General features: G+C 45.4%; 1 protein-coding gene across 7 annotated transcripts in view; it reads right to left on the bottom strand.

The window, feature by feature from the left end:
- fray (oxidative stress responsive kinase frayed) overlaps window positions 1-25,361 on the bottom strand; it is a 293,998-nt gene that overhangs the window by 81,482 nt on the left and 187,155 nt on the right. For 6 of the 7 annotated variants that reach the window (XM_071665568.1, XM_071665569.1, XM_071665566.1 and 3 more), the window contains 2 exons: window positions 9,463-9,656; window positions 522-634 (listed from right to left, as the gene is read on the bottom strand). In XM_071665568.1, coding sequence (XP_071521669.1) covers window positions 522-634; window positions 9,463-9,656 — 307 coding nt within the window. Of the gene's footprint in view, window positions 1-521; window positions 635-9,462; window positions 9,657-9,871; window positions 10,683-25,361 lie in introns of those variants that run through there. The other variant, XM_071665572.1, reaches the window with a different exon arrangement.

Genomic DNA, 25,361 nt, shown 5'->3' with positions numbered 1-25,361 from the left:
GCTTCTAGCCCTTCTCTGTAACTCGGTTCTTAATTCTGGTGCCATCTCTGCCACTCTCTGGATGACCTTCTTGATTAGTTCTATGTACTTCTTTAGGTATGGAAACCAAACATAAGAAGCATACTCTAGTTTTGGTTAATGGTTGTCTGTATGTGTATCACTGGAGCATCACATTAGGGAGAATGTCAAGGAGCTAAATTAAATCACCCAAGGATAATTCCTCATTGTCTTCAAGTAGCTACATGAACAAGGAAATATTCAGTAAGATACAATAAATCAGACTCAAAACAGTTTAAGTCATTAGTTTGGCCACCCCATTTAAAGAAACATATATATCTGCTAAGAAGTTAAATGAAAGAATAAAAACCCAATGTGAAATAGGGAAAATAACACTAAAAACCCTTTGAAGACTTATAAATCACTTCTTTTTCCTCACCTGCAGGTCTAATCATCCTCTTTTCCATCATACTCTAGCTATCAATTATCATAAATGAAATGCCTTACCGTAGAACATTACTCACCAATAACTCATCCATGCTCGTATTCCATTTTTCGAGGTTTATTCTCTTGATGGCACATTTTTCGTTGCGTGGGATACAAAGAGCGGAGTGAACAACTGCTGTGGCTCCAATACCTGGATACAGTGAGAATAAGGAGTTATAAAACTTATCATTAAACAGCAAAAGCACTTGCACAGCACTGGTCATATACACTTTTTCGCTATGTTATCAAACAAATATGAAATGTAACTAATATGAGTAATGGTTACCATGTGAAATCAATTAACAAACTTCTTTATGTCAGTTGGAATAAACATTAGGAGTTTGAATACTGATGATAACAGTAACATGTAGCAGTAGAAAGAAGGGGAAATGAAAGGTTTGGAGGGTTTCAGGATCAGTCTTAAGTTGGCAAAATTCCTGCTGTGTAATATGAAGTGGTTGAAGTTGTTAGTAAGTACTCACACCAAAGAGTTTCATCTCAAAGTTTGTTATACCTGTACGGTCAGAGCCAGTCCCAGAGAATTCTATGGGGTCTTGAATTATGTGACAGGAGAAACAAATGGTGAGATAACAATTGCATCAGAGTGGACTGTGTTTAGATCTTTCATGATTGTCCTTTCCTGTCCTGTTCAAAGGTGCAGTAGATTTGTAAATGATTGATGAGAAATGTTTCATGAGTATGTTTGTGTCTTCTTTGGAAGATGGGATACTGTTGCACTGGGTACAGAGGAGTGCTTTAAGCGTGGGGCCAGGGTGGTGAAGATGTGAATTTTCTTTACTGCCTGCCAAATTTGGCACTGCTGGTTCTTTAGTTCATGATGAGACTCGAATGCCTGTTCGCTATTTGTTTTTCAGTTATCAGGTTGTGCCGAGTCTGTTTGCATTCTGGATATGTGCTGATGGTGAGTGATTTTGTTTGAGTGTCTCTGCTTTATGAAGTTTGTGACTTATGAGGAGAGTCTTGGGTTATAATGATTCCTAAATATGTGCTGTATAGGTTAATGGCAATGTTGAAATGGGAGATGACATGGTCTAAGAATAGGATATTACCAATGGTAAAGCTCCAGCTTTATCAAATATCTTTCTAAATGACCTACCTCTACACCCATATCCCTGTGTGAATATTCTCTCACATGCAGATGACCTGACAATTACATCACAGAAATCTAGCAATGCATAAGCAACATTAACATGCTGCACTACACTACTCAATTTGAACAGTAGCTTTCACAAAACAAAATGTCAGCAACTTTTGAGAAATCCATCACCACCCTCTCATCCTGCACAGACATGAATCTAACTTGCACCCTTACACCACCCTGAATAATCTACAACTCCTATTCAACAGAACACAAACCATACATACTAAGCATAACATACAGTGAACAAAACATTTACCCCTAAATCAAATGCTTCAATCCAGGTCTACAGTCATCAGGAAGAAAGGTGACAAAATTAATAGTCCTGTGATCAGTCAGGCCTACCTCAGCCAAGATTACTCATTAGTGAGGTATCTTTTGATGAAAAAAGTTGAAGAGCTATTGGCTATATGGGTGGAAGATCAAAATCATAACTTGGTAACAGTGGGTCCTAGCAAGCGATGCCAAAGTTTGGTGCATGAGCGTACATGGACAATTCAGGATCACCACAATCAGAATTACAAAATCTCCAACTAAAGTGAAAAAACCAACCAGCAAATAAATAATGTTAATATCACAAAAGTGTTGCACTGCTCCTCTGGTTGATCAGAATGTTGGAGCTCATGGCTTGCAAGCATACACAACCACCACATACATCTTGGTTCGTCTGGTGCACTTATCCATGGCGTTCATAAACTTCTCCACAGCACAGCCCAAAGTGCTTCAAATGGCTGCAAACAATGTGTTAACAGTCTGGGGCTGTAAATACTTGGAAAATTTTCTTGCATTTCATTTACTGCATCTTCTGATTTCAGTGGTAATACTCTACAGTGGTCCCTTGACAACAGTGGGGGTTACATTCCTGCAATACCCCATGGTTGGCAAAACTGTGGTTGGCAAGGTATCAAGCTTATGAGAAACAGAGGGTCAGAGGAAATGACACCTGAGATTAACTAGGCTTAGGGGAAATAGGGGTTATGAGAAGTGACCCTTGAGAGACATTCTGTAAGTCCTCTCAAGAATGTTTCTGAATAAAAAAATCAGCAAGTTATTACTCAGTAACATGTATATTCTACTAAGGTAAAAAGAAATTATGTACAAAACTGTACAGAAAAGTAATAAGCAAGCAATACTAAATAGAATGATGGTACATCACCCCTGATGCTGTGCAACTGACCTGTATGCTCCCACAAAATAGCTAACCTGATATGCTACATAAAAAGCTGCCTCATTTTTCTATATGATTCACACTGTTGACTCATTTCCACTAAAATGTCTCGCAGTAAACACTGCACTTTCACCATGCATAAGGTAATCTATTAAGTCCACATTTTGTTCTGAAGACATCACTTTCCTTGCCCTCTTTAGGGTAGCACAACTCACATCACCAACTTTATGCTTGTAGACCATATCACAAGGAACAAAGTACCACAAAAGTTAAAGTTGTCAAAACATTCTTCCTCAGTGAGATCATTTATGGACTTCCTCAATCAGCCTGACACAGTAAGAGAGAGAACAGTCAAAGAAAAGGTGTCGGGACATGGGTGACAAGTTCATTTCACTCATGCACTGCTGTGACCATTTCAGCAACTGTGATACTCAACTGAACATTGGAAAAAAAAACTACAGATTCCTAAAACTCCATGCCACTGTCCACACAAAAGAATAAATTACCCTAAGCATGTATACTCAAAGCCTCGGCTGATAATACCACAGTAAGCAAGGGACCTCTACACAGTGTTCCATGCCTGTGGTGCCTATGAGAAACTGTTTTTCAATGAAAAGTGGAATCACACTAAATCATGCCTTCCAGGATTTTCCGAGGGTAAATTGCAACAGAACTCTCCTGTATGCACTCTAATAAGTAGAGCCTCAGTGTTCTCAGTCATTCCCAACTGTTCAAATCCTTTAGTGTCAGGGCGGGTTGTGGAAGATCTTTGAACTTTTGAATTCTACAATTACGCAATCCCTGAAAGGCAATGTTGTCACACAGAAGTTTTCTATTTGGCTAAGTAGTTAGGGCCTTGAAGAGCATCATCACAGGTTTTTCTTCTCTTGTTTTAAATTTCTAGAAAATCTTTTTGGAAGAGGCAGCTGATCCTCTGTTGTATTCCCTAACAGCACGTTAGCTTGTAAGCCTGGTTGTAAGCCTATTTCTGCCAAATAGCCTGTTCCTGCGACCCAACTGTCATAGCAGGATCCAATCAAATTGACATAGTTACCATAATCATATTCCTCTAAATCCCTATTTTCAGCAAAATGTATCAAATTTCTTTCTATGGCATAGCATTTTTATGTCTGAGGCAGCCAGATGCATGGGTATCACTCTTAAGGCTGTCAGTTAAATCCTCAGATATGTGTACTTTCACCAGTGTCTTTGTAGAGCAACTGAAAATATACACAGATGGTGCATTCATTCTATAACACCAAGTCCCCTACAGTTAACAGCAAATAATGTTCACATTACTAGACAATTATAAAGTTAAAGGGCACCACCACCTACATCAACTACAATTATCACTGATTTCATTTCATAATGACAGCACTGAGTATATGCATTTTGAGTAAAATGTGACTGGAGAGAAAGATTTGAATTATTCTTTATTCTACATTTATAGGTAGACACATTAGTGTGACAGTGGGGAGGGTTATGAAGATAAAGGAAATTCTGGGGTTAATTAGCACAAAAAGAGGCACTTTCTGATACTCCTAAAAATCGACAGAACCTATGAAAACTGATCTAACCTAGCTGGCACTATTTTTAGTGAAAATACGGTGTACTACAGTTAACAAAATGAGCTGCTGAGGACATTTTGGAGTGACTGCAAGTTGGGTTGAGTGGTGATACCATCACCTGGTTTGTCATCCGTTTGCTGACATATGGGCAGTTCGTGCTATACGGAAATGATATGTATATATTTCATTCATTCTATTATACTTTGTTGCTGTCTCCCACATCAGCAAGGTAGCGCATGGAAACAGACAAAAGAATAGCCCAACCTACCCACAAGTATATACATACAAGCCCACAAATGCACATATACATACCTATACGTTTCAATGTATATATTCATATACAGTAACAGACATATATATATATATATATATATATATATATATATATACACATGTACATATTCATACTTGCTGCCTTCATCCATTCCCGTCGCCACCCTACCACACATGAAATGGCACCCTCCTTCCCCCCGGATGCGCAAAAGGTAGTGCTAGGAAAAGACAACAAAGGCTACATTTGTTCACACTCAATCTCTACCTGTCATGTGTAATGCACCAAAAACACAGCTCCCTTTCCACATCCAGGCCCCATAAAACTTTCCATGGTAACGTGTTTAGTATATTTTGATTGACATTGTAATTCACAATATATCTTAACTGTTGATTTCTTTCTAAAAATGTTTAACTTAATATAAGTATTCAGCCCCATAATTTTCCTTATCTTTATACTCATCCCCAATGTTGTTCGCATATGATAATACAACAAAAAATAACATTACTACAAATTACATTTCCATTAGTCTTGATTTACTTTCAGTACAGTGTGATAAGCTATCAATGCAAAATAAAATCAAGGATGGCAGTGATTCTGGAGTTGCCCTTAAACCAAATAAACATCCTTAATACAAATATTTATAACCTTGGTTAATGCAGCTGACGCAAATATGTAGTTTTGGGGCACCACAGAAATAACTCAATAGAAGAAAGAGATAACAAGATACTCCTAACAAGAGATTCAGGTGTCACTGATTAAATAAAAAGACATCAAGTAATCCTACCATAATATTGGTCGATAGTAGGGGTGGCTATGAAGATCAGGTAACAGGTTGGGAAATATTAAATTATTTATATAAATCAATAGAACTTATGAAAACCTCAACTGGCAGTTAAAAATATTCTGATATCTGATGTCATCTGAAAAAGTAAAAAGGAAAAAATGACTTTTCATCTCATGTTTTCAATTACTTGTTGGGAGGTTTGGGTGCTGTGTGCTATGCTTCCACACAAAACTGTCCGAGAGAACACCAACTGGATCTGATGAACACACTTCCCCAGGTGGTGTGGGGACAAAGATAACAAATTCTGTATATTCTATTAGGCTGAAAATAAAGGTAATCCTGGTTCCTTGGCAAAGTTAGCTTATGTTTTCATAAGTTCTTTAGATTTCTACAAGCATTCACCTATCATATCATCAACCCTGTACTTTCCCTGATCTTAACGGGTTTGCCCCATTGTCACTCCATACCACTTTAAAATAAATAAATTCAAGTAACACTCTACAGATATAAATCACTTCTACTGTGTTGAGAGTCCACTACCATACTTTTTCTATTCTCCATGAAGTATTTCAGAGGGAAGGTCAATGAAGATCAAGGTAAACATTCGGAAAACTTTCGTAAAATTTTCTACAGATGAAGAAAACCTAAGTAATCTTCTCCTTCATTTATGTTCCTTGAATATACTGTGATTTTTCTTTTGTTTCATCTTTACAATCAGTTGCTGGAAGACTTGAGTGCTTTGTGCATTTGCCTCCACACAAACAGCAAATACAACCACTTTGAGAGAACATTGCTCATCAGGTGATGGAGGAAGATAATGCTTTTATTTATATGTTTTAACTATAACATTAACTATGGTAAATATCAGCCTCTTAAGCAATGTTTTAATTAAAACACTTACTATGGTAAATCTTAGCCCATTCGGCAAAGTGCTCTTTCATTTAACTCTTCTTGATTTCTTCCAGGAACGGTTATGTTTCATTCTGACTTAACTAGAAAAAGTTATTTAAGTCCTCTTGATTTCTACAAGTGCTTTCATGCAAACCTCACACTTTTCCTGATCTTCATAACCCTCCCCACTATCGATTACTTATTACTTTACTTTATGATGGGGAAAAAATGAAATAGCAGTCAGTCAGTCTAAATCACTTTTACATTACATCAAGAGCTCAATAATGTGCTTTTTTTTTTATTTCCATAAGTTATTTCTGTTACACCCCTACACTACATATTTATTACATTGGTTAAAACATGTTCAAGGCCTTAAAATTTTCTCTAGTTACATTGAAATATAGCATTTTCTAATGTATCGAGATTAATCCACATCAATTTCTACTGGATGTTACTTTCACCACATATTTTCACTTCAAAATACTGACTTTTCTATGGGATCATTTACAATTGTAGGCTTCTAAAAATAAATGAGTCATCATCCAGATGTAATGTAATTCAAAGTATTACTTAACCCTTTCACTGCACATTCTTTCTAAAAACTAAGTTGTCCCATGCACAAAAAAATTCAAATGCAAAAAATTATTCTCCCTCATCAAACATCACATCACTGAAGAACCTAAAACAGTCATTTCCTTTCCTCTATACTGATGTGAGATGGTGCATCTTGTGCCCTGGAAGGCAGCATAGATACTTTCTTTTTCTTTATACTTGATCATTATTTCCAAAGTTAGCAGCATCATGCCAGGAACATTTAAAGAAAGGCCACATTTACTCACATCCATTCTCTAGCTGTCATGTGTAATGCACGAAAACTACAGACCCCTCTCAACAATCAGGCCCCACAGACCTTTCCATGGTTTACCCCAACCACTTCACTTACCCTGGTTCCGTCCAGCGAAAGAAAGTCGACCCCTGAATACATCATTCCAATTCATGCCATCCCATGCATGCCTTTCACCCTCCAGCATGTTCAGGTTTCGATCACTCAAAATGTCTTTCACTCCATCCTTCCATCTCCATTTGGTTTCTCCCTTCTCCTGGTTCCTTCTACTTCTGAAACATATCCTCTTTGACTACTTCTCTAAACTCATTCTCTCCATATGTCCAAATGATTTCAAAACACCCTCTTCAACTTTCTCAACTACATTCTTTTTATTACCATTCATTCTCTCTTACCCTTTTATTACTTACTTAATCAAACAACCTTACACCACACACATGGGACTACGTCAGACATCTACCTTCATTTCTGCCCTCCAGAATCTTTACACATTCTTCAATTCACTCTTTTTTTTCACCAATGTTTTTTATCATTACAGTTCTTTTGGTATCATCTTACATTCACCTATACACATTACTAACTTTATGGTTTCTTACCAATCAAAATTTCATGCATATTACTCATGTAATATATGTACTTTTTACATTCTATATACACATACATAAACACTACATTATCTATATGTGAATGATAAAATAACCTTATTTTTTAATATAAAATTAATAATACAAAAGAAATTGTTTCTTGTCCAGCAATAATTACTAGTATAGTTGCTCCAGAACTCTAGCTTTCCAGCATAATGATGCAGTCAAACATTCTTTGATAATGTAGGGATGTCAATGATGTGTGAAATTCATTCTGTGTTGCTATGCAGCTAGTGACTAGGAATCTACATGTAGGTGTATAGGTCTAAAATTACAAATGTGGCATGGTGCAGTATATATCTACTTATACTTATTTCTTTCAGCTAAAAATCCTTTGATTGGGGTATGTTTTGCCTGTCATATAAATCACCATAGAAAAAAGAAGAAAAGCAAGGAAAATGACCAAAGATGGTTCCCAGAATTGTTGAACTCCCTCACATTAGATAAACCACTTCTACAGGAGTATCCTTACACTGACATCAATAAACTGTTACAAACTTTACTTGTTTTTATCTTTAACCAATGCCTTCACAACAATGAGTCAATAACAATCTTAAATCACATGTCAGTTCTTTGGAAAGCATCTAAACATCCTAACTTCTGATGTGTTAATTTCAAAACTAATTCACAAAGATAACACTAGAAAAGAAGTGCAGTTCTAAAAATATGCTAAGCTTCTACGAACTGTGGTTGGCTATTAAGCCTCTATAAGAGATCTACATTAATAGTTTATAACAAAGTTATTCAGCAAGTCCTAAAATCAGTCACCACTGATGAATGCAAGACCACATGTATGTACACTCAATTTTGAGTGAAAAGAATAGATCTAGTACTGGTTGCAACATTCTATTTGGTGCCTCTACCACATGTGTTGCTATTCTTACACTACACCTGCAGCACATGTAATAGCTACCAGGACACCAGCATCTTGTACACCTGCACACCATGAGAGGCCATCCCGGTAAAAATGACTGACTATATAGCCTTGACACCTCCTGCTCTCTATGGTAAGATTGTCCTTCCCTTTGCTCCCGAAACTATTCAAATATTATCCTAAACAGCCTTGAACATAAACACATTCCGAAAAAATTGTGGAACCATTCATGCGATTCCCTCAAAAGAACTACTGCTGCCTGGCACTGACGACCCGTCCACTACACCTACCTTGACAGTCCTACATGCTACCCAAGGGCCATTTCCAGAGGGGAGCTAAGTCTTATACCTTATCCAGGAATATTAACAACCCCTTTATTTCATTTTTTCATGATATATGCGAATCCTACGAGGAATCCTTGAGAGCAGACGACGCGTCCAGTCACAGAAAACGGGTCATCACGAAACCTGGGAAAACAGTCATATCCGCCTGAGTTCCCCCATGAAAACCGGATGTTCCTCTTACTTGGATATGGGTAGATATCCGAACACTGCCTACATCTGACACAGTCCTGAACTTGGAACCAGATATGACACTCGCTTGACACTCGCATCAAAACACGTCCCGACCGGGAGGGGCACTGCCACGGACCAGATTACCGACACCGATTCACTGCATGTTTTCTGCCACTTTGGTACACTTCTCTGGACTTTTGCTTAGTTCTAGGCATACCTGAAGCCTTCATAGCCAATTCAAAGACCGTGTATCCTTACCTATCACTTCTCTCAGATCGTAATCCTCCTTTGTATTAGGCCAAGGTTTGTCTTCGGCCATTTTGGACTCGCCAGAAATGCTGCCTCGGTGTGGCCGCGGCAGCTGCTGGAGGGCCGCGGGAAGGTCCAATGACGCCGATTTTTTCCGATATGTTCCTGGTGAACCCGGGGGCATCAGGCCTGGAGTTATCTTCCTGAAACGTAAAACAAGGTCAGTGAATTTTCAAATTCAGAAATCAAGCATATTTGTTGCTATTCTATGATAATGGTCTCTAAAACGGGGTTTGTATATTCGACCCCGATAAGAAGACTACCATTACTCACTAAACACTAAAATATATCATCTATCTTCTGTAATTATGAGCCCTATCAATTACTGAATTACTACTATAAGTTAACACGACTGTACCTGTGGTATTCTGAGGTGTGAGTTGAGGTGTCTTAATAGAGGGGCAAGATAGGTTTAAAGTCCAGGCTGCTGCTTTAAGCTAATTAAAGACTTATTTAGGTTAGGTCAGTATAAGGTTGACTGCTATGCTCAACTAATAGGTCACCATCATAATTACTGTGTCCTGTTGTGGTTATTTCAGCGTACTAGAGATACGATAGGGGGAGGCTCTGGGACACAGTTTCCAAATAGGAATTTTGCACAACGCTTACTTTTCCATTTCACCATAATTCACTTCATTCAATCTGACTATTAACACTTTATAATAAGCTCCACGATGACAAAAGAGGTGATTATGTATTTTCGAACACAAAGTGGCGCTTCTGTCCCTCATACACATCACAACGATTTCACAATTTCGTCACCACCAGTGACACAATACGATGCAAAAGGGCAATAGATGACGGCTGAGAGTAATTAACGATTATATTTAGCACATCATTCCAACTTATCCATGTATTCAAATATATATCGATAACGTAAGAAATGCCGTTCAGCTTCGGGACATATAGTGGAATCCCCACAATGTTCGAAACAATTGATGCCAAGCGAAGACCACTGAAATATTCCCTGGTTGTGAGTGTTGGTCCAGTTAAAAGCACGGGAGTTGTGCTTGCGAAGTGTCAAGTGTTTCCATGTGATGCCGAGCACGTGTAGCTTATACATCATGCTGCCATAATCTCCAGTGAGCAGGTTACAAACACTATTGCTGCTGTATTCCCGGTTAGTCCATGCCAAATCGGCACAAACATCGATGGGCGGCAGGTAGCGGGGCAAGGGGATAGATAAGACGATGGCCCCCTTTCTCCCTGAACTGTTCTCTTGATACTCACTCACAGCCTTGACAATTGAGGCACTCAGCCGCATCCGCGGCGAGCAAGAAGACTTCACGTCAATATATATATATATATACCATTACCCTGTAGTTTACAACGATAATCACCACATGGAGAGAGAGAGAGAGTCTACACCTGCCTGTGATACTAACAAATGGCATCTACAACATCCTAACTTGAACCCTGTCCTATCTTGACAAACAAGAACCGAACATGATATTAACAAGCCGCTGAAAAAAAATGGTAAAATTAACTCGGCAATTATCCGTTTGGTTGAGTTTGCTTAGAGGTGTTAAAATCATTATCTCCCCTCCTCGTCTGAAGTGTGTGTGCAGTACTGCTTGGTTAATTAGCTCTAAGAATGTATCCTTGTTATCAGTTTAATATCTAATGCAGTGCTTTAGTATCAACTACTTCGTGATAAACATCATAGTAATTCCTTAATCTCTTTACAGCGATACGTTGATTCCTACATTTCAAATGGAAGTCACTTCCTTGACATCTTTAGATTCGAGAGCCAGAAACCATTTGCCAGTAAATCAACCTCACCTTTTAAGATCTAATTCCATGCAATGCACATTCTAACTTTTACTCATATGCAGCATCAATTTTGTTTACGTTTACATGGTGGGGTGGGGGATATGCACTTGTCAAGCCAGTGCAGGTCAGCGTTGGTGGGTAGATTTGAACGCTCCGATAAAAGTTGATAACTCATTTTACACATTAGAATGATGAAGTAGCGGTGCAACAAGTCAGTTCCAGTTAACTGGACGGCCCTGCCTTTTGCCAGCTTCAAGGATTTAGGGCTAGGGGAACCACCAGAGGAATAAAACCAACACCAAGTACATACACGTGGACTAAACCACATGCACGTGGGCCCAGTCACGCTACTCTTGCACCTAACCCAATCTATACCAAACCAAATCTAACCACAGTACACTAAACCGAATCTAACCCAACCCAAGCCAACCTTTTTCAACCAACATAAGTTTCAATTCTGTTTTGCGTAAAGTCTTAAGGTGAAATCTGTGGTTTCTTGAGGAAGACTGAGTCTTGGAGTTCACCGAGAGCAGAATGCACATGACGGGGAGGCTGGGTAGCGGGCCAGCATGCAGCTGCTGTGAGGGTCGCCGTCTGCCGCCACCGACCACCACCACCACACACCTTCTACCATAAAACAACATCCACAGTTGCGCCACCCGACATACTGACGCCTGTTTGTACCTTAATCAACCAATGCGTAATATGCTGGCTTCCCAGCGTCAAACGGAACGATCATGAACAACTAATGCGTTATATGTTAGTCTCCCAGTTTCAAACGCAACGCTAATAAACGGGCAATACTGAATTTTTTTTGGAGATCTAACTGTACTTAAGTAAACTCAGATTTTGATAGTTTGCATGTAGCAAACTATCAACTGTCTTGTTTCACGAAAAGATTCCATAATTCTGACTAAGGATACCGTTCATTTAAGAAAACAATATGCCGTATTAATTTTGGGGGAGCGTGTATATCTTACGATTTGTACATTTTTCAACGAAATAAAGACTACTCAACGAAACTAAGAAAATGATGGAGGAAACACACGGTACACCAAACCTACTAGTTTTAAAATGGGAAGGAAGGTAAAGATCCACCACAAGCTAAAAGGCATCGAGTCAGTAACATTGGTGGTGTAAACGCGCCACTCCTGCATCCTTGTGAATGACATCAGACATCCATGTAGCCTTTACAGAACCTGATGCTATCACTGCTCTTAGTGTGACGCTGTTTCCAGAGAACTGTAATCTATATACACAATGATGTCACTGCTCTAAGTACACGGTGTACGTACATGTAACCACGTCACCGTGCAAAACGTTACTCCAAGAATATAATCAATCCAGGTTCCGCTTCGGCGAGACTAGGAGTCGTAAAGATCAGCTAAAATGCACCACGTAATCAATACTTCGCCTACATAATACAGTGTTAATGACCCTCCAATCTCCGTCGTGTTATATAAATTTACAACCTTAATCACCACGAGCAAGTGTGGATTCATTGAACGGGGGGCCGGATCACTGTGGAGGGTATATGGGTCATCTTTGAGTGAGAACAGTTCACAAGGGGTCTGATGTGAAACTATGGTTGGTGGTTGTGTCTACATCCAATCTAAGAATGAAAAACAAGAGGTGCAAGTTTACCAATCCACCCCTTGTGTAGAATGTGTTGTGTAACTGCATATATATATATATATATATATATATATATATATATATATATATATATATATATATATATATATATATATCCAAACGCAAACGCTCACTATGGCAAACCAAGGCAACATACACATGTGAGGATCAGTCAAAGGCTGCAAAATCCCAGTCACTCCAAGTAGCGTACTACAGGGTTGGCTGGCTGCCAGGCGAGGCACGAGGCCCTTCAACCACACGCGCTACCACAGTTATACATCCCACAGCTCATAATCCAAACAGCGGGCACATCTCAACCAGCAAACATCTTGTTCCTCCAGGGAACCAGTTACGTTAGAGGCGGAGGCACAGCTGTTCCCAGTCGAATGGCTTAGGTGGCGTGAGAGCGGAACCTACCACACCCTCCCCCTTCAACCCGATCTCCCTCACCCTGAACCATAATTCTAATCAATTACACAGGTGCACGGGATGATGGACACATGCCGTTAAGCACACCTGTTATCTACATGAAACTGGTGCGCTACATCTACACTGGCACTCCCTGGCCAACACTGGCCAGCACGGGGCCACGGCCAAAGGAGAACCTCTTAAGACTAATCGAACGTCACGTATTCAATCAGTCAACCTGACGCACAGGAGCGAACGAACAAGGTTGGGCAGCGGAGGGCCGTACCATAAAGGTCCTTCTACCCCGTGGCAATAGGGGGCATAATTATTCCTCCCTCTACGCGGACATTCCTCCTCGCCAAGGCCGCAGACACGTGCGCGTCAGGCTTGTTAATGAGACAGAATCTTCTTGGTCCAGCAGAGAGGAAAGTTACCAGGTAGTGCTCTGTGGGTCCTGCCACTGCTGCGGTGAGGCGGGCTGACGGACACGGCTCTAGTGAGTCGGGATGACGGTTGGGGTCCTAGCGAGTCGGGATGACGGTTGGGGTCCTAGCGAGTCGGGATGACGGTTGGGGTCCTAGTGAATTGGGGTAAGAGCGGAGGTCCTAGCGAGTCGGGGTGACGGCAGAGGTCCTAGCGAGTCGGGGTGACGGCAGAGGTCCTAGCGAGTCGGGATGACGGCAGAGGTCCTAGCGAGTAGGGATGACGGCAGAGGTCCTAGCGGGTCGGGATGACGGCAGAGGTCCTAGCGAGTCGGGATGACGGCAGAGGTCCTAGCGAGTAGGGATGACGGAGGGGGTTCTAGTGAGTCGGGATGACGGAGGGGGGTTTTAGCGAGATGGAATGAAGGTCGAGACTCTCTAGTGGATCGGGTGAGGGACGGGTCCATAGTGCTTAGCGAGCCGGGTGACGGACAGGAGCCTAGTCAGTTGGGGTTACGGACAGGTACCTAGCGAGTCTGAATGACGGACGGGGATCTGGTAAGTCGGGGTGACGGAAGGGGGCCTTGTGAGCTGGGTGACGGACGCAGATCTAGTACGATGTGGGTCGGGGTGAGGGAAGGAACCCTCGCCCTCAGTGAGTCGGGGTGAGGCACGGGGTTCTGATGGGCCGGGGTGAGGCACGGGGTTCTGATGGGTCGGGGTGAGGGAAGGAACCCTCGCCCTCAGTGAGTCGGGGTGAGGCACGGGGTTCTGATGGGCCGGGGTGAGGCACGGGGTTCTGATGGGTCGGGGGTGAGGCACGGGGTTCTGATGGGTGGGGATGAGGCACGGGGTTCTGATGGGTCGGGGATGAGGCACGGGGTTCTGATGGGTCGGGGTGAGGCACGGGGTTCTGATGGGTCGGGGGGTGTGAGGCATGAGGCACGGGGTTCTGATGAGTCAGGGGTGAGGCACGGGGTTCTGATGGGTCGGGGGCGAGGCACGGGGTTCTGATGGGTCGGGGGTGAGGCACGAGGTTCTGATGGGTCGGGGGTGAGGCACGGGGTTCTGGTGGGTCGGGGATGAGGCACGGGGTTCTGATGGGTCGGGGATGAGGCACGGGGTTCTGATGGGTCGGGATGAGGCACGGGGTTCTGATGGGTCGGGGATGAGGCACGGGGTTCTGATGGGTCGGGGTGAGGCACGGGGTTCTGATGGGTCGGGGGGTGTGAGGCATGAGGCACGGGGTTCTGATGAGTCAGGGGTGAGGCACGGAGTTCTGATGAGTCGGGGGTGAGGCACAGGGTTCTGATGGGTCGGGGGGTGAGGCACGGGGTTCTGATGGGTCGGGGGTGTGAGGCACGGGGTTCTGATGGGTCGGGGGTGCGGCACGGGGTTCTGATGGGTCGGGGGGTGAGGCACGGGGTTCTGATGGGTCGGGGGGTCAGGCACGGGGTTCTGATGGGTCGGGGGGAGGCACGGGGTTCTGATGGGTCGGGGGGGGGTGAGGCACGGGGTTCTGATGGGTCGGGGGTGAGGCACGGGGTTCTGATGGGTCGGGGTTGAGGCACGGGGTTCTGATGGGTCGGGGGTGAGGCACGGGGTTCTGATGGGCCGGGGTGAGGCACGGGGTTCTGGTGGGTCGGGGATGAGGCACGGGGTTCTGATGGGTCGGGGATGAGGCACGGGGTTCTGATGGGTCGGGATGAGGCACGGGGTTCTGATGGGTCGGGGATGAGGCACGGGGTTCTGATGGGTCGGGGTGAGGCACGGGGTTCTGATGGGTCGGGGGGTGTGAGGCATGAGGCACGGGGTTCTGATGAGTCAGGGGTGAGGCACGGGGTTCTGATGGGTCGGGGGTGAGGCACGGGGTTCTGATGGGTCGGGGGGGTGAGGCACGGGGTTCTGATGGGTCGGGGGTGTGAGGCACGGGGTTCTGATGGGTCGGGGGTGCGGCACGGGGTTCTGATGGGTCGGGGGTGAGGCACGGGGTTCTGATGGGTCGGGGATGAGGCACGGGGTTCTGATGGGTCGGGGGTGTGAGGCACGGGGTTCTGATGGGTCGGGGGGGTGAGGCACGGGGTTCTGATGGGTCGGGGGTGAGGCACGGGGTTCTGATGGGTCGGGGGTGAGGCACGGGGTTCTGATGGGTCGGGGGTGAGGCACGGGGTCCTAGCGAGATCTAACCAGGGCCGTAGTACACCCACCCGGGGTGACCTTCCGCCACAGCGTGAAGTGGCCGGGGATGGTAGTGTGGGGCGGAGGGGTCACCCTCACCGGCACGCGTCCACCTCACTGGTCTATCCTCCTCACAACTAAGGCATTTGGCACGTACCACCCTCAGAAGAGGCAGGAGAAGGGCAGGGGGTTTGGCAGGGGACGGGGGAGGGAGGGAGGTAGCGCAGCAGCAGGACAGTCGGTGGGAGGTACTATGGTAAGGGAGAGGGTGGGAGGTAGTGTGACAGGGAGAGTGTGGGAGGTAGTGTGACAGGGAGAGTGTGGGAGGTAGTGTGACAGGGAGAGGGTGGGAGGTAGTGTGACAGGGAGAGAGTGGGAGGTAGTGTGACAGGGAGAGGGTGGGAGGTAGTGTGACAGGGAGAGGGTGGGAGGTAGTGTGACAGGGAGAGAGTGGGAGGTGGTGTGACAGGGAAAGGGTGGGAGGTAGTGTGACAGGGAGAGAGTGGGAGGAGGTGTGACAGGGAAAGGGTGGGAGGAGGTGTGACAGGGAGAGAGTGGGAGGTAGTGTGACAGGGAGAAGGTGGGGGGGTAGTGTGACAGGGAGAAGCTGGGGGGGGTAGTGTGACAGGGAGAAGGTGGGAGGTAGTGTGACAGGGAGAGAGTGGGAGATAGTATGACAGGGAGAAGGTGAGAGGTAGTGTGACAGGGAGAGAGTGGGAGGTAGTGTGACAGGGAGGGGGTATGGTTGCATTAATACTCTTAATGAACAGTAGTTCTTAGGCTTGCAAAGTTAACTTCCTTTCTGAACACACACACACACACACACACACACACTATTCAGAGGTGTAATAAACACGGTACAAGTAACAAGTATACACGAGACCATACACAAACATTCATACATACATATGTCCTCTGTATAATTATCTCTTGCTTCTGCACCGGACCTTCCTTGTCTAACCCCCTTTCATATTCCACACTAAACCATTTACCTCTGAGAGGCGCGCGGTCTTTTGACTCTTCACAATTCCAATATGCAGGTAGAAGCCGTACACTGATCAGTGAAGAAAAAAAAAAAAGAAAATGGAATATACGGCATTTGTCTTTGACTAACACATAGATGTTCTTATACATCTGAACTTGTCATCACTGAACACGACAGTTGTAACGTAATTCACCATCCAGCACAGTTAGTTCCCGCCACCGCCGCCGTACACTCAGAACACCCGTCATTTGTTTTCCCCACCACAACTGCTCAACTGTGGAAACGACGAGATGGTCACACCCGGGGGTTAGGTACACAGTGCTTTTGGGGTGTACTGTACGAATTATAGTGTCCAGGAGAGAGAGAGAGAGAGAGAGAGAGAGAGAGAGAGAGAGAGAGAGAGAGAGAGAGAGAGAGAGAGAGAGAGAGAGGACAGAGAGTGTGTCCGGCATACAGTACAGTATGTAGCGGCGGGACACGTATAGGCAGAGAGGCGGGGAGGGGCATGGGGTGAGGGAGGTGTGGGGGGTATATAAGAAAAGTAAGCGTGCGGGGGTGACCCCGTATGTCTTCCCCCCCCCTTACCCGTAACTAGTTACAGCTGGTCAGAGAGACGTGTGGCCTCAACACAAAACATCACGCCCCACGCACACTAGTTCCCTCCAGTACTAGTGGGGAAGGCTGGCTGGTGCTGTCGTCCCCTGCTGCGGGGAGGAGGAGGAGGAGGAGGGGAAGAGGGGGAGGGGAGGATCCGGTACGAACTGGTGGTTGATGTCCACTGGGGTGAACGGGAGGTAGGGGGGAGGTAGGAGAACTAGTACCAACTAGTGTTGCTTTCCACTAGGGCGGCGGGGAAGACTGAAGCGAACTAGTGGTGGTGTTCTTTGAGGCGGGGAGATGGGGGCCCAGTAATGGTGGTGGAGGGAGGGGATGGCCAGCACTGGTGGTGGGAGGGAGGGGACGGCCAGCACTGGTGGTGGGGGAGGGGATGGCCAGCACTGGTGGTGGAGGGAGGGGATGGCCAGCACTGGTGGTGGGGGAGGGGATGGCCAGCACTGGTGGTGGAGGGAGGGGATGGCCAGCACTGGTGGTGGAGGGAGGGGATGGCCAGCACTGGTGGTAGGGGGAGGGGATGGCCAGCACTGGTGGTGGGGGGAGGGGATGGCCAGCACTGGTGGTGGGGGGAGGGGATGGCCAGCACTGGTGGTGGGGGAGGGGATGGCCAGCACTGGTGGTGGGGGGAGGGGATGGCCAGCACTGGTGGTGGGAGGGATGGGATGGCCAGCACTGGTGGTGGAGGGAGGGGCTGGCCAGCACTGGTGGTGAGGGAGGGGATGGCCAACACTGGTAGTGGGAGGGAGGGGATGGCCAACACTGGTGGTGGGGGGAGGGGATGGCCAGCACTGGTGGTGGGGGGAGGGGATGGCCAGCACTGGTGGTGGAGGGAGGGGATGGCCAGCACTGGTGGTGGGGGAGGGGATGGCCAGCACTGGTGGTGGAGGGAGGGGATGGCCAGCACTGGTGGTGGGAGGGAGGGGATGGCCAGCACTGGTGGTGGGAGGGAGGGGATGGCCAGCACTGGTGGTGGGAGGGAGGGGATGGCCAGCACTGGTGGTGGGGGAGGGGATGGCCAGCACTGGTGGTGGAGGGAGGGGATGGCCAGCACTGGTGGTGGAGGGAGGGGATGGCCAGCACTGGTGGTGGAGGGAGGGGATGGCCAGCACTGGTGGTGGAGGGAGGGAATGGCCAGCACTGGTGGTGGAGGGAGGGGATGGCCAGCACTGGTGGTGGGAGGGAGGGGATGGCCAGCACTGGTGGTGGGAGGGAGGGGATGGCCAGCACTGGTGGTGGAGGGAGGGGATGGCCAGCACTGGTGGTGGAGGGAGGGGATGGCCAGCACTGGTGGTGGGAGGGAGGGGATGGCCAGCACTGGTGGTGGAGGGAGGGGATGGCCAGCACTGGTGGTGGAGGGAGGGGATGGCCAGCACTGGTGGTAGAGGCCACTAGGGTGCTGGTGACCTTGGCTTTCTGGTGCCACAGTGACGGCCGCTCCCCCGTACCCCGTCACGTGCCGCAACCCGTCACCCGCGGCACCATCACCCGCCACGTGCCGCACCCCGTCACCTGGCACCATCACCCGCCACGTGCCGCACCCCGTCACCTGGCACCATCACCCGCCACGTGCCGCACCCCGTCACCTAGGCACCATCACCCGCCACGTGCCGCACCCCGTCACCCGCAGCACCATTACCTGTCACGTGCCGCAACCCGTCACCCGCAGCACCATTACCCGCCACGTGCCGCACCCCGTCACCCGCAGCACCATTACCTGCCGCGTGCCGCAACCCGTCACCCGCAGCACCATTACCTGTCACGTGCCGCAACCCGTCACCCGCAGCACCATTACCTGTCACGTGCCGCAACCCGTCACCCGCAGCACCATTACCTGCCAAGTGCCGCAACCCGTCACCCGCAGCACCATTACCTGCCACGTGCCGCAACCTGTCACCCGCTGCACCATCACCCGCCACGTGCCGCACCCCGTCACCCAAAGCACATTCATCCGTCACATGTCACACCCCGCCACCGCCAACACATTCATCCGCCACTTACAGCACGGTCATCCGTCACACGTCACACCCAGACACAGCACAGTCATCCGTCACACCCCGCCAGCTACAGCATATTCTTCCGTCACACGTCACACCCAGACACAGCACACTCATCCGTCACACCCCGCCAGCTACAGCATATTCTTCCGTTACGCGTCACACCCTGACACAGCACATTCATCCTTCACACGTCACATCCTGCCACTGACAACACATTTCATCCGCCAGTGACAGCCACTGGTTAGCACGTGTGTGTGTGTGTGTGTGTGTGTGTGTGTGTGTGTGTGTGTGGAGGGGATTCTACACTTGTAGGACCCCCATCTCTTGACCATTCTCTACCATCACATAACTTTATATAAACATTTTTACACTGTCCTTGTTCACAATATCATTACCTACTTCATTATATTCCTTCGTTAATCTCACACTGTTAATGTTGTTCGTCGCATTTTTTATGTAACAAACTGACATCATGAAACTGGCTGGGAAATTTAGAAATAGTGACCAAATCACCCCTGACTCTTCTCTCGTCCATGGTGGGCAAAGTCCTGGCCTCCGACCCCCTCAAGGTAACTCAGCTGCCTCAATTTCCATCCGGAACCACATTTGTTGACATCATCTGGACTTTTCATCATCTCGTAAGTACTTTGTGCATATTCTAATGTTGCCCTGATATACGAGATGAGCAGTTTCCTGAATGTTTTCCCATCCCAGGTGCTCGCACTCGAACGCTATTCCAATATTTGCCAGTAAACAACTTGTTTCCTTTACTGGTGCAGCACATTACCCTGTGTACATTTTACGGACTCGTCACACCACGACACTCCATCTTCACGAGAATCCACATTCTCCCAATCCTTCCCTTTATAGTTAAAATTCCCCATTACTGGTAGTTCCCCATCTCTGTGAAGTGTGGGCTTCACTGCTTCATACACCATTCTGAGTGTTCCTTCACTGACATCACTAGATTTGTGCTGGATCAGTAAATTGTTTTGGGTGATTAAGTATTTCAAACACCACTTTGCACTTTCCTACTTGCCCTTTCCCAGTTATCCATCATTTGAATGGATCATCCTCCAGTTTTCCGTGAAACTTACCATGCATCCCTCTGGATAGAGTAGGTGAGATCATACATATCTCACGAGTTAGTTCCGACTCCACAACTTCCAACAATATCAGGTGCCTTTTCCTAATCCGTCTGTTGAAATCTATCTCACTTTCGGTCAATCTGGTTTTGTATACATTAGTTTCAGTCTCGATATTTTCATCACAATGTTCCTGAGCCCTACAGCGCTGGCAGGACTATCAACACCATTCACTTGTTTCATTTGGTATCTCCCGTTCTTTGCCTTTTGACTGTGTCCTTCACTTCTCTGTGAAGACCCTCCTGCATTCATACTTGTCTCTTCGTTTCTTAACCTCTCTAAGTACTTCCAGGCTTCACGAGGCTAATTAGAATATAACCAGTACTGGTCTTCCTCGTATGTCCTATTACCACTAATTCTTATTTATGACAAAGTCTGCGCTTGGCATGTCCATAGGGTCTTCTGTTCTCTGTTCCTGACTTCCTTCATCCTTTCCTCTTTGTCTGGAATATGGCCTTCTTCCAGTCCAGACATCAACGGTGTTTTACGCTTATCAATCGCCTGCTTCACTAATCCACCTAGTTTCCGTGCCTTGTTTGCCAAACTCTAGTCCTGTGTAGTCTACTGTTTTCTGTTCATATTTGCATCAACTGGACCACATATAGCCCTGACTATTTTCTTTTTAACAATGCATCTCATCTTTCCCTATAGCTTGATTCCTGTGTCCTTCTGCTTCAATACACCACCACTCTTTTTTTAGTGAGTAAAGTCTTCCAGCTCTGGTTATATTCAACTGTCCTGCAAATTGCTCCTATTGTCCTTCATTCTACGCGCTCTAGCATTCACACTCTCTCTTCTCTGTATCATAGACAATTTCTTCTTCAAACGGTTGTCAGAACATGAAGCACTGACCCTTTTCACTATTCGGCTACTGCACACTTTTTCCCTCCAGTTATAATTCTGTTGAACCCACTCACGTGATCTGGTTCTGTGTTCAAGCCATCTGACTACAGTTTCCATACCCTAATTTCCTCTGCCATCTCTTTAAACTATCAATAGTCTTTGATTTGATATCTCCATTTCTTTACCTCCTCCTCCCAGTGTTCATCTTGGACTGTTTCTTGATTTCTATCAGACTTCCTTGTCTCTCTCATCTTTTATTTCTTTCCCTAACCTTCTCACTTCTCCTGTCTTAATCCCTTTCTGATTTTGAAATAATAATAATAATAATGATAATAATAATGATATAATAATAATAATAATAATAATTATAATAATAGTAATAATAATAATAAAGATGCCTAGCTTGTCTGTTTGAAAACACGCTTATCCTAGCCTGAACCGACTGCCTCGTCTAAATTTCCTTTCCTTGGCTTATGGCCTCCTATTTGCCTCGTCCATACAATGCGAAAGGTCTAAGTTGTTCGAACAGTCTTCTAACAATACCACTTCGTTTTTTTATTGGCCCAAAAATATAAATCAACTCCTTCAGTTTACCGAACTTAGCATCATCACTCATTTGATTTGAATTCTTTGGTCATAACACCCTCTTTGTCTTAACACCCACATTGCTATTCGAGTGATCAATGTCATAATGAAATATTATAGTTAAGAAACGTCTCTATACATAAGTCAGTTTTCTCTCGCCCCAAAACAAAATCTCCCCAGACAAAAACATTCTCTGAGGCTGGCTGGTCACATCAGCTGGCACAGTTAGCAAATAGTAGTATACAACAGTTTTTAACATTTCCGTTTACTTTCGCATCTTTATCAATTTAACTTCCATAAACTACATTTTTTGTGCCATTTACTCACAATATCTTCTGGTGAAATAAACTTTATATAAACCATCAATTAAGAGTCTAGTTCACTGAATTTGGTAACAGTTCTCACATTCGATTTGGTATGTGGTAACTATGAGTATTATGGGCAGAGAGTTTTGCACTTAAGTCGCCCCGTCTTCTTAACCTGTATATATGCACCACGTCTTTACTCCAGTATGTGTATACATACCCTAGCCTCAGCTAGGTACATACACACATACACACACACAGCGACAAAGTATAATGAAAAAAAAAAAAAAAAAAAAAAAAATATATATATATATATATATATATATATATATATATATATATATATCAAATAAACTTTCAACAGCCAGGATCGAACTCGGGACCCCTGTGCCACAGGCGGGAATGCAACCGCTAGGCTCTGGGCCTAGCTAATAGCAACTAACTATTCGATACTATGTACTCGAATACCTTCCGTCTCACGTTGGTGAGCAACGGGGTCTACACCGGTTATTTCCCAACAGGCGCACATAGCCAGCATATAGCATTTTACCGAACCTAACTGTACAACGCGGAGGTTGAACAGTTACCTCCGCGTTGTACAGCTTTTTCGTGTGTGTATATATATATATATATATATATATATATATATATATATATATATATATATATATATAAACCTCGAGGGAGGTATGAACACCTAAGTTGGATGTGGGCAGATTGGGACGGTGTTGACTCATGGTCAGTAACGTTGGTCACTACACCATGGAGGTGTGTGTATAACTATCTCACTGTATTGTTCTGGAAGGTAATTCTACACTTGGAGGGATCCCAATGTCTTGGACGTTTGCTACATCATACAACCTTTTTAAGTACTGTAATATGTCGGCATCAAACGCTTTTTTCAGCTTACAGTGTATGTGTGTGTGTGTGTGTGTAATCACCAATTAGTACTGGAAGGACTGTATATACTTGTGGGGTCCTAACTATACTTTCTCTATCGTGCAATTTTCAAACGTTCTTATACTTTCTGCCTTCACATTCTTTATCTACTATCACTTTCCCTTGCTTCCTCACTCCGTTACCCTGATACTTCTGCCACATTGTATCCACCTGGTTTCTTCTCACGACCTTCCACTACTTTTCTGGCAGACGTCAAAGTACTTTTCTGTACTGATATTGTCAGAAACGTAAAAGAGGTAAATCGTGTCCCACCTCTTATGTTTTTCCCCTCTAGCGTTGGCAGATGTAGAGATAAGCTCTTCTTGTAACTCAACACTATTCAAACTTCAGGAGAAAAAGGTCTCTCTTCTTGTAACTCGTGCCCTTGTTCAAGGTATCAATTTAGTGCCTCCCCTCCGCTGCTGCACCCTCTCTTCAGATCCGTCTCTTGAAGTTGGATAACCAGATTTCAGAGAGAGAGACAGACAGAGATAGAGACACTCAGATTTCTCGTCTACTACATGCTGCAAAATCTCCACCACAAATATTTTGTCCAAGTACTTTTAAATGTAGCTTTTAAGTAATAACCAACATATACGTTGCCTTCTTAACAACCCTCCTAATGTCCTCTTTTGGAGTCTGGGTAAGACGTCGGTGCCCAATTTCGTTTCACGCATAAACTCATGTGGTGACTTCGTTTCTTTGCAGGATCATTCATACCTTGGCCTGCTTTCACAGTGGCCCCATCTTCACTGTGCATCGGGTCGACCCTGTACTTCGGCAGCCACACGTCTGACCGACCCACGGGTATGTGTAAGTCTCCAAGACTGATCATACCGACCTGGTCAATCCTAATTTATCATGATCTTAGCACCAACCGTGAACATATTCTTGTATGATCCCAGTCTTTCTGGCATGATCTTAGTCCTGGTATGTATGATCCCAGTCTTTCTGGCATGATCTTAGTCCTGGTATGTATAATCCCAGTCTTTCCGGCATGATCTTAGTCCTGGTATGATCCCGATCCTTCTAGCAAGTATGATCCCAGTCCCTTTGGCGAGTCATCAACATACCTCAGGAATATGGGATGCCCTAAGACCCAGCTCTACACCCCACCCACCACAGGACACCCCACTCTTCCCACTCGCATACTTCCCCACTCACCGAGGGAGCCTCCCTCTCCTGCCTACCTGTGCATCCAGTTTCCCTCTAAACTCTCTCGTGTGAGACGATGATGTTCACTGCCCCCATCAAGGTCTAACACAACTGAACCAGATATCACTCTGCCAGCCATGAGGTTCCTGCTTGGCCAACTCCCTTGTCTCTGAACCCATACTGGAGCTCATTGAAATAGGTTTTCCCTTTGGAAGTAGTCAGCCAAGTGTGTGTGTGTGTGTGTGTGTGTGTGTGTGTGTGTGTGTGTGTGTGTGTGTGTGTGGGCCCTGGAGCCACGACTGCACCCGTGTCCCCAACATTCACCTCCTGGGTTCATGACCCTCAAAACCCTACCACACCTTCTCAAATACCCAACCACGTCCCCCCCCTCACAGATTCCTCTCACTCCTGCCTCACTCTGAACTGTGCGTGTGTGCGTGCGTGCGCGGGTGTGTGTGTGTGTGTGTGTGTGTGTGTGTGTGTGTGTGTGTGTGTGTGTGTGTGTGTGAAATTACCTGTTTGTTGAACTTTACCATTCAACTCTTTCAAGCTTTAGTAGGTTGTCCACACTCACAACTTCCTCATTCAGTTCCACCCACCCACTGCTCTCATTCTACAAGAAAGAAAAACTTTTCTTACTTTTTTCTAACAAGTTTCTTATTTACTTGTATGTCAATTCCTCTGGCTGTCCTGTCCGTGCGTCTTCTGGTTTACAAACTTAAAGGTTGTAATAAACATTTACTCCTTACTCTTCTCTCTTCCCCGTGAGACAAATCTAAAGCCTCTAACCTTTCCTTATAACTGTGCACTCTTAACTCCAGTGACCAACTTTGCTGATCTCTTCTGAACCTTCCCAACTAATT

Source organism: Panulirus ornatus, chromosome 10 (assembly GCF_036320965.1).
Source record: "Panulirus ornatus isolate Po-2019 chromosome 10, ASM3632096v1, whole genome shotgun sequence".
Lineage (NCBI taxonomy): Eukaryota > Metazoa > Arthropoda > Malacostraca > Decapoda > Palinuridae > Panulirus > Panulirus ornatus.
This window is presented reverse-complemented; position numbering and strand designations above follow the sequence as displayed.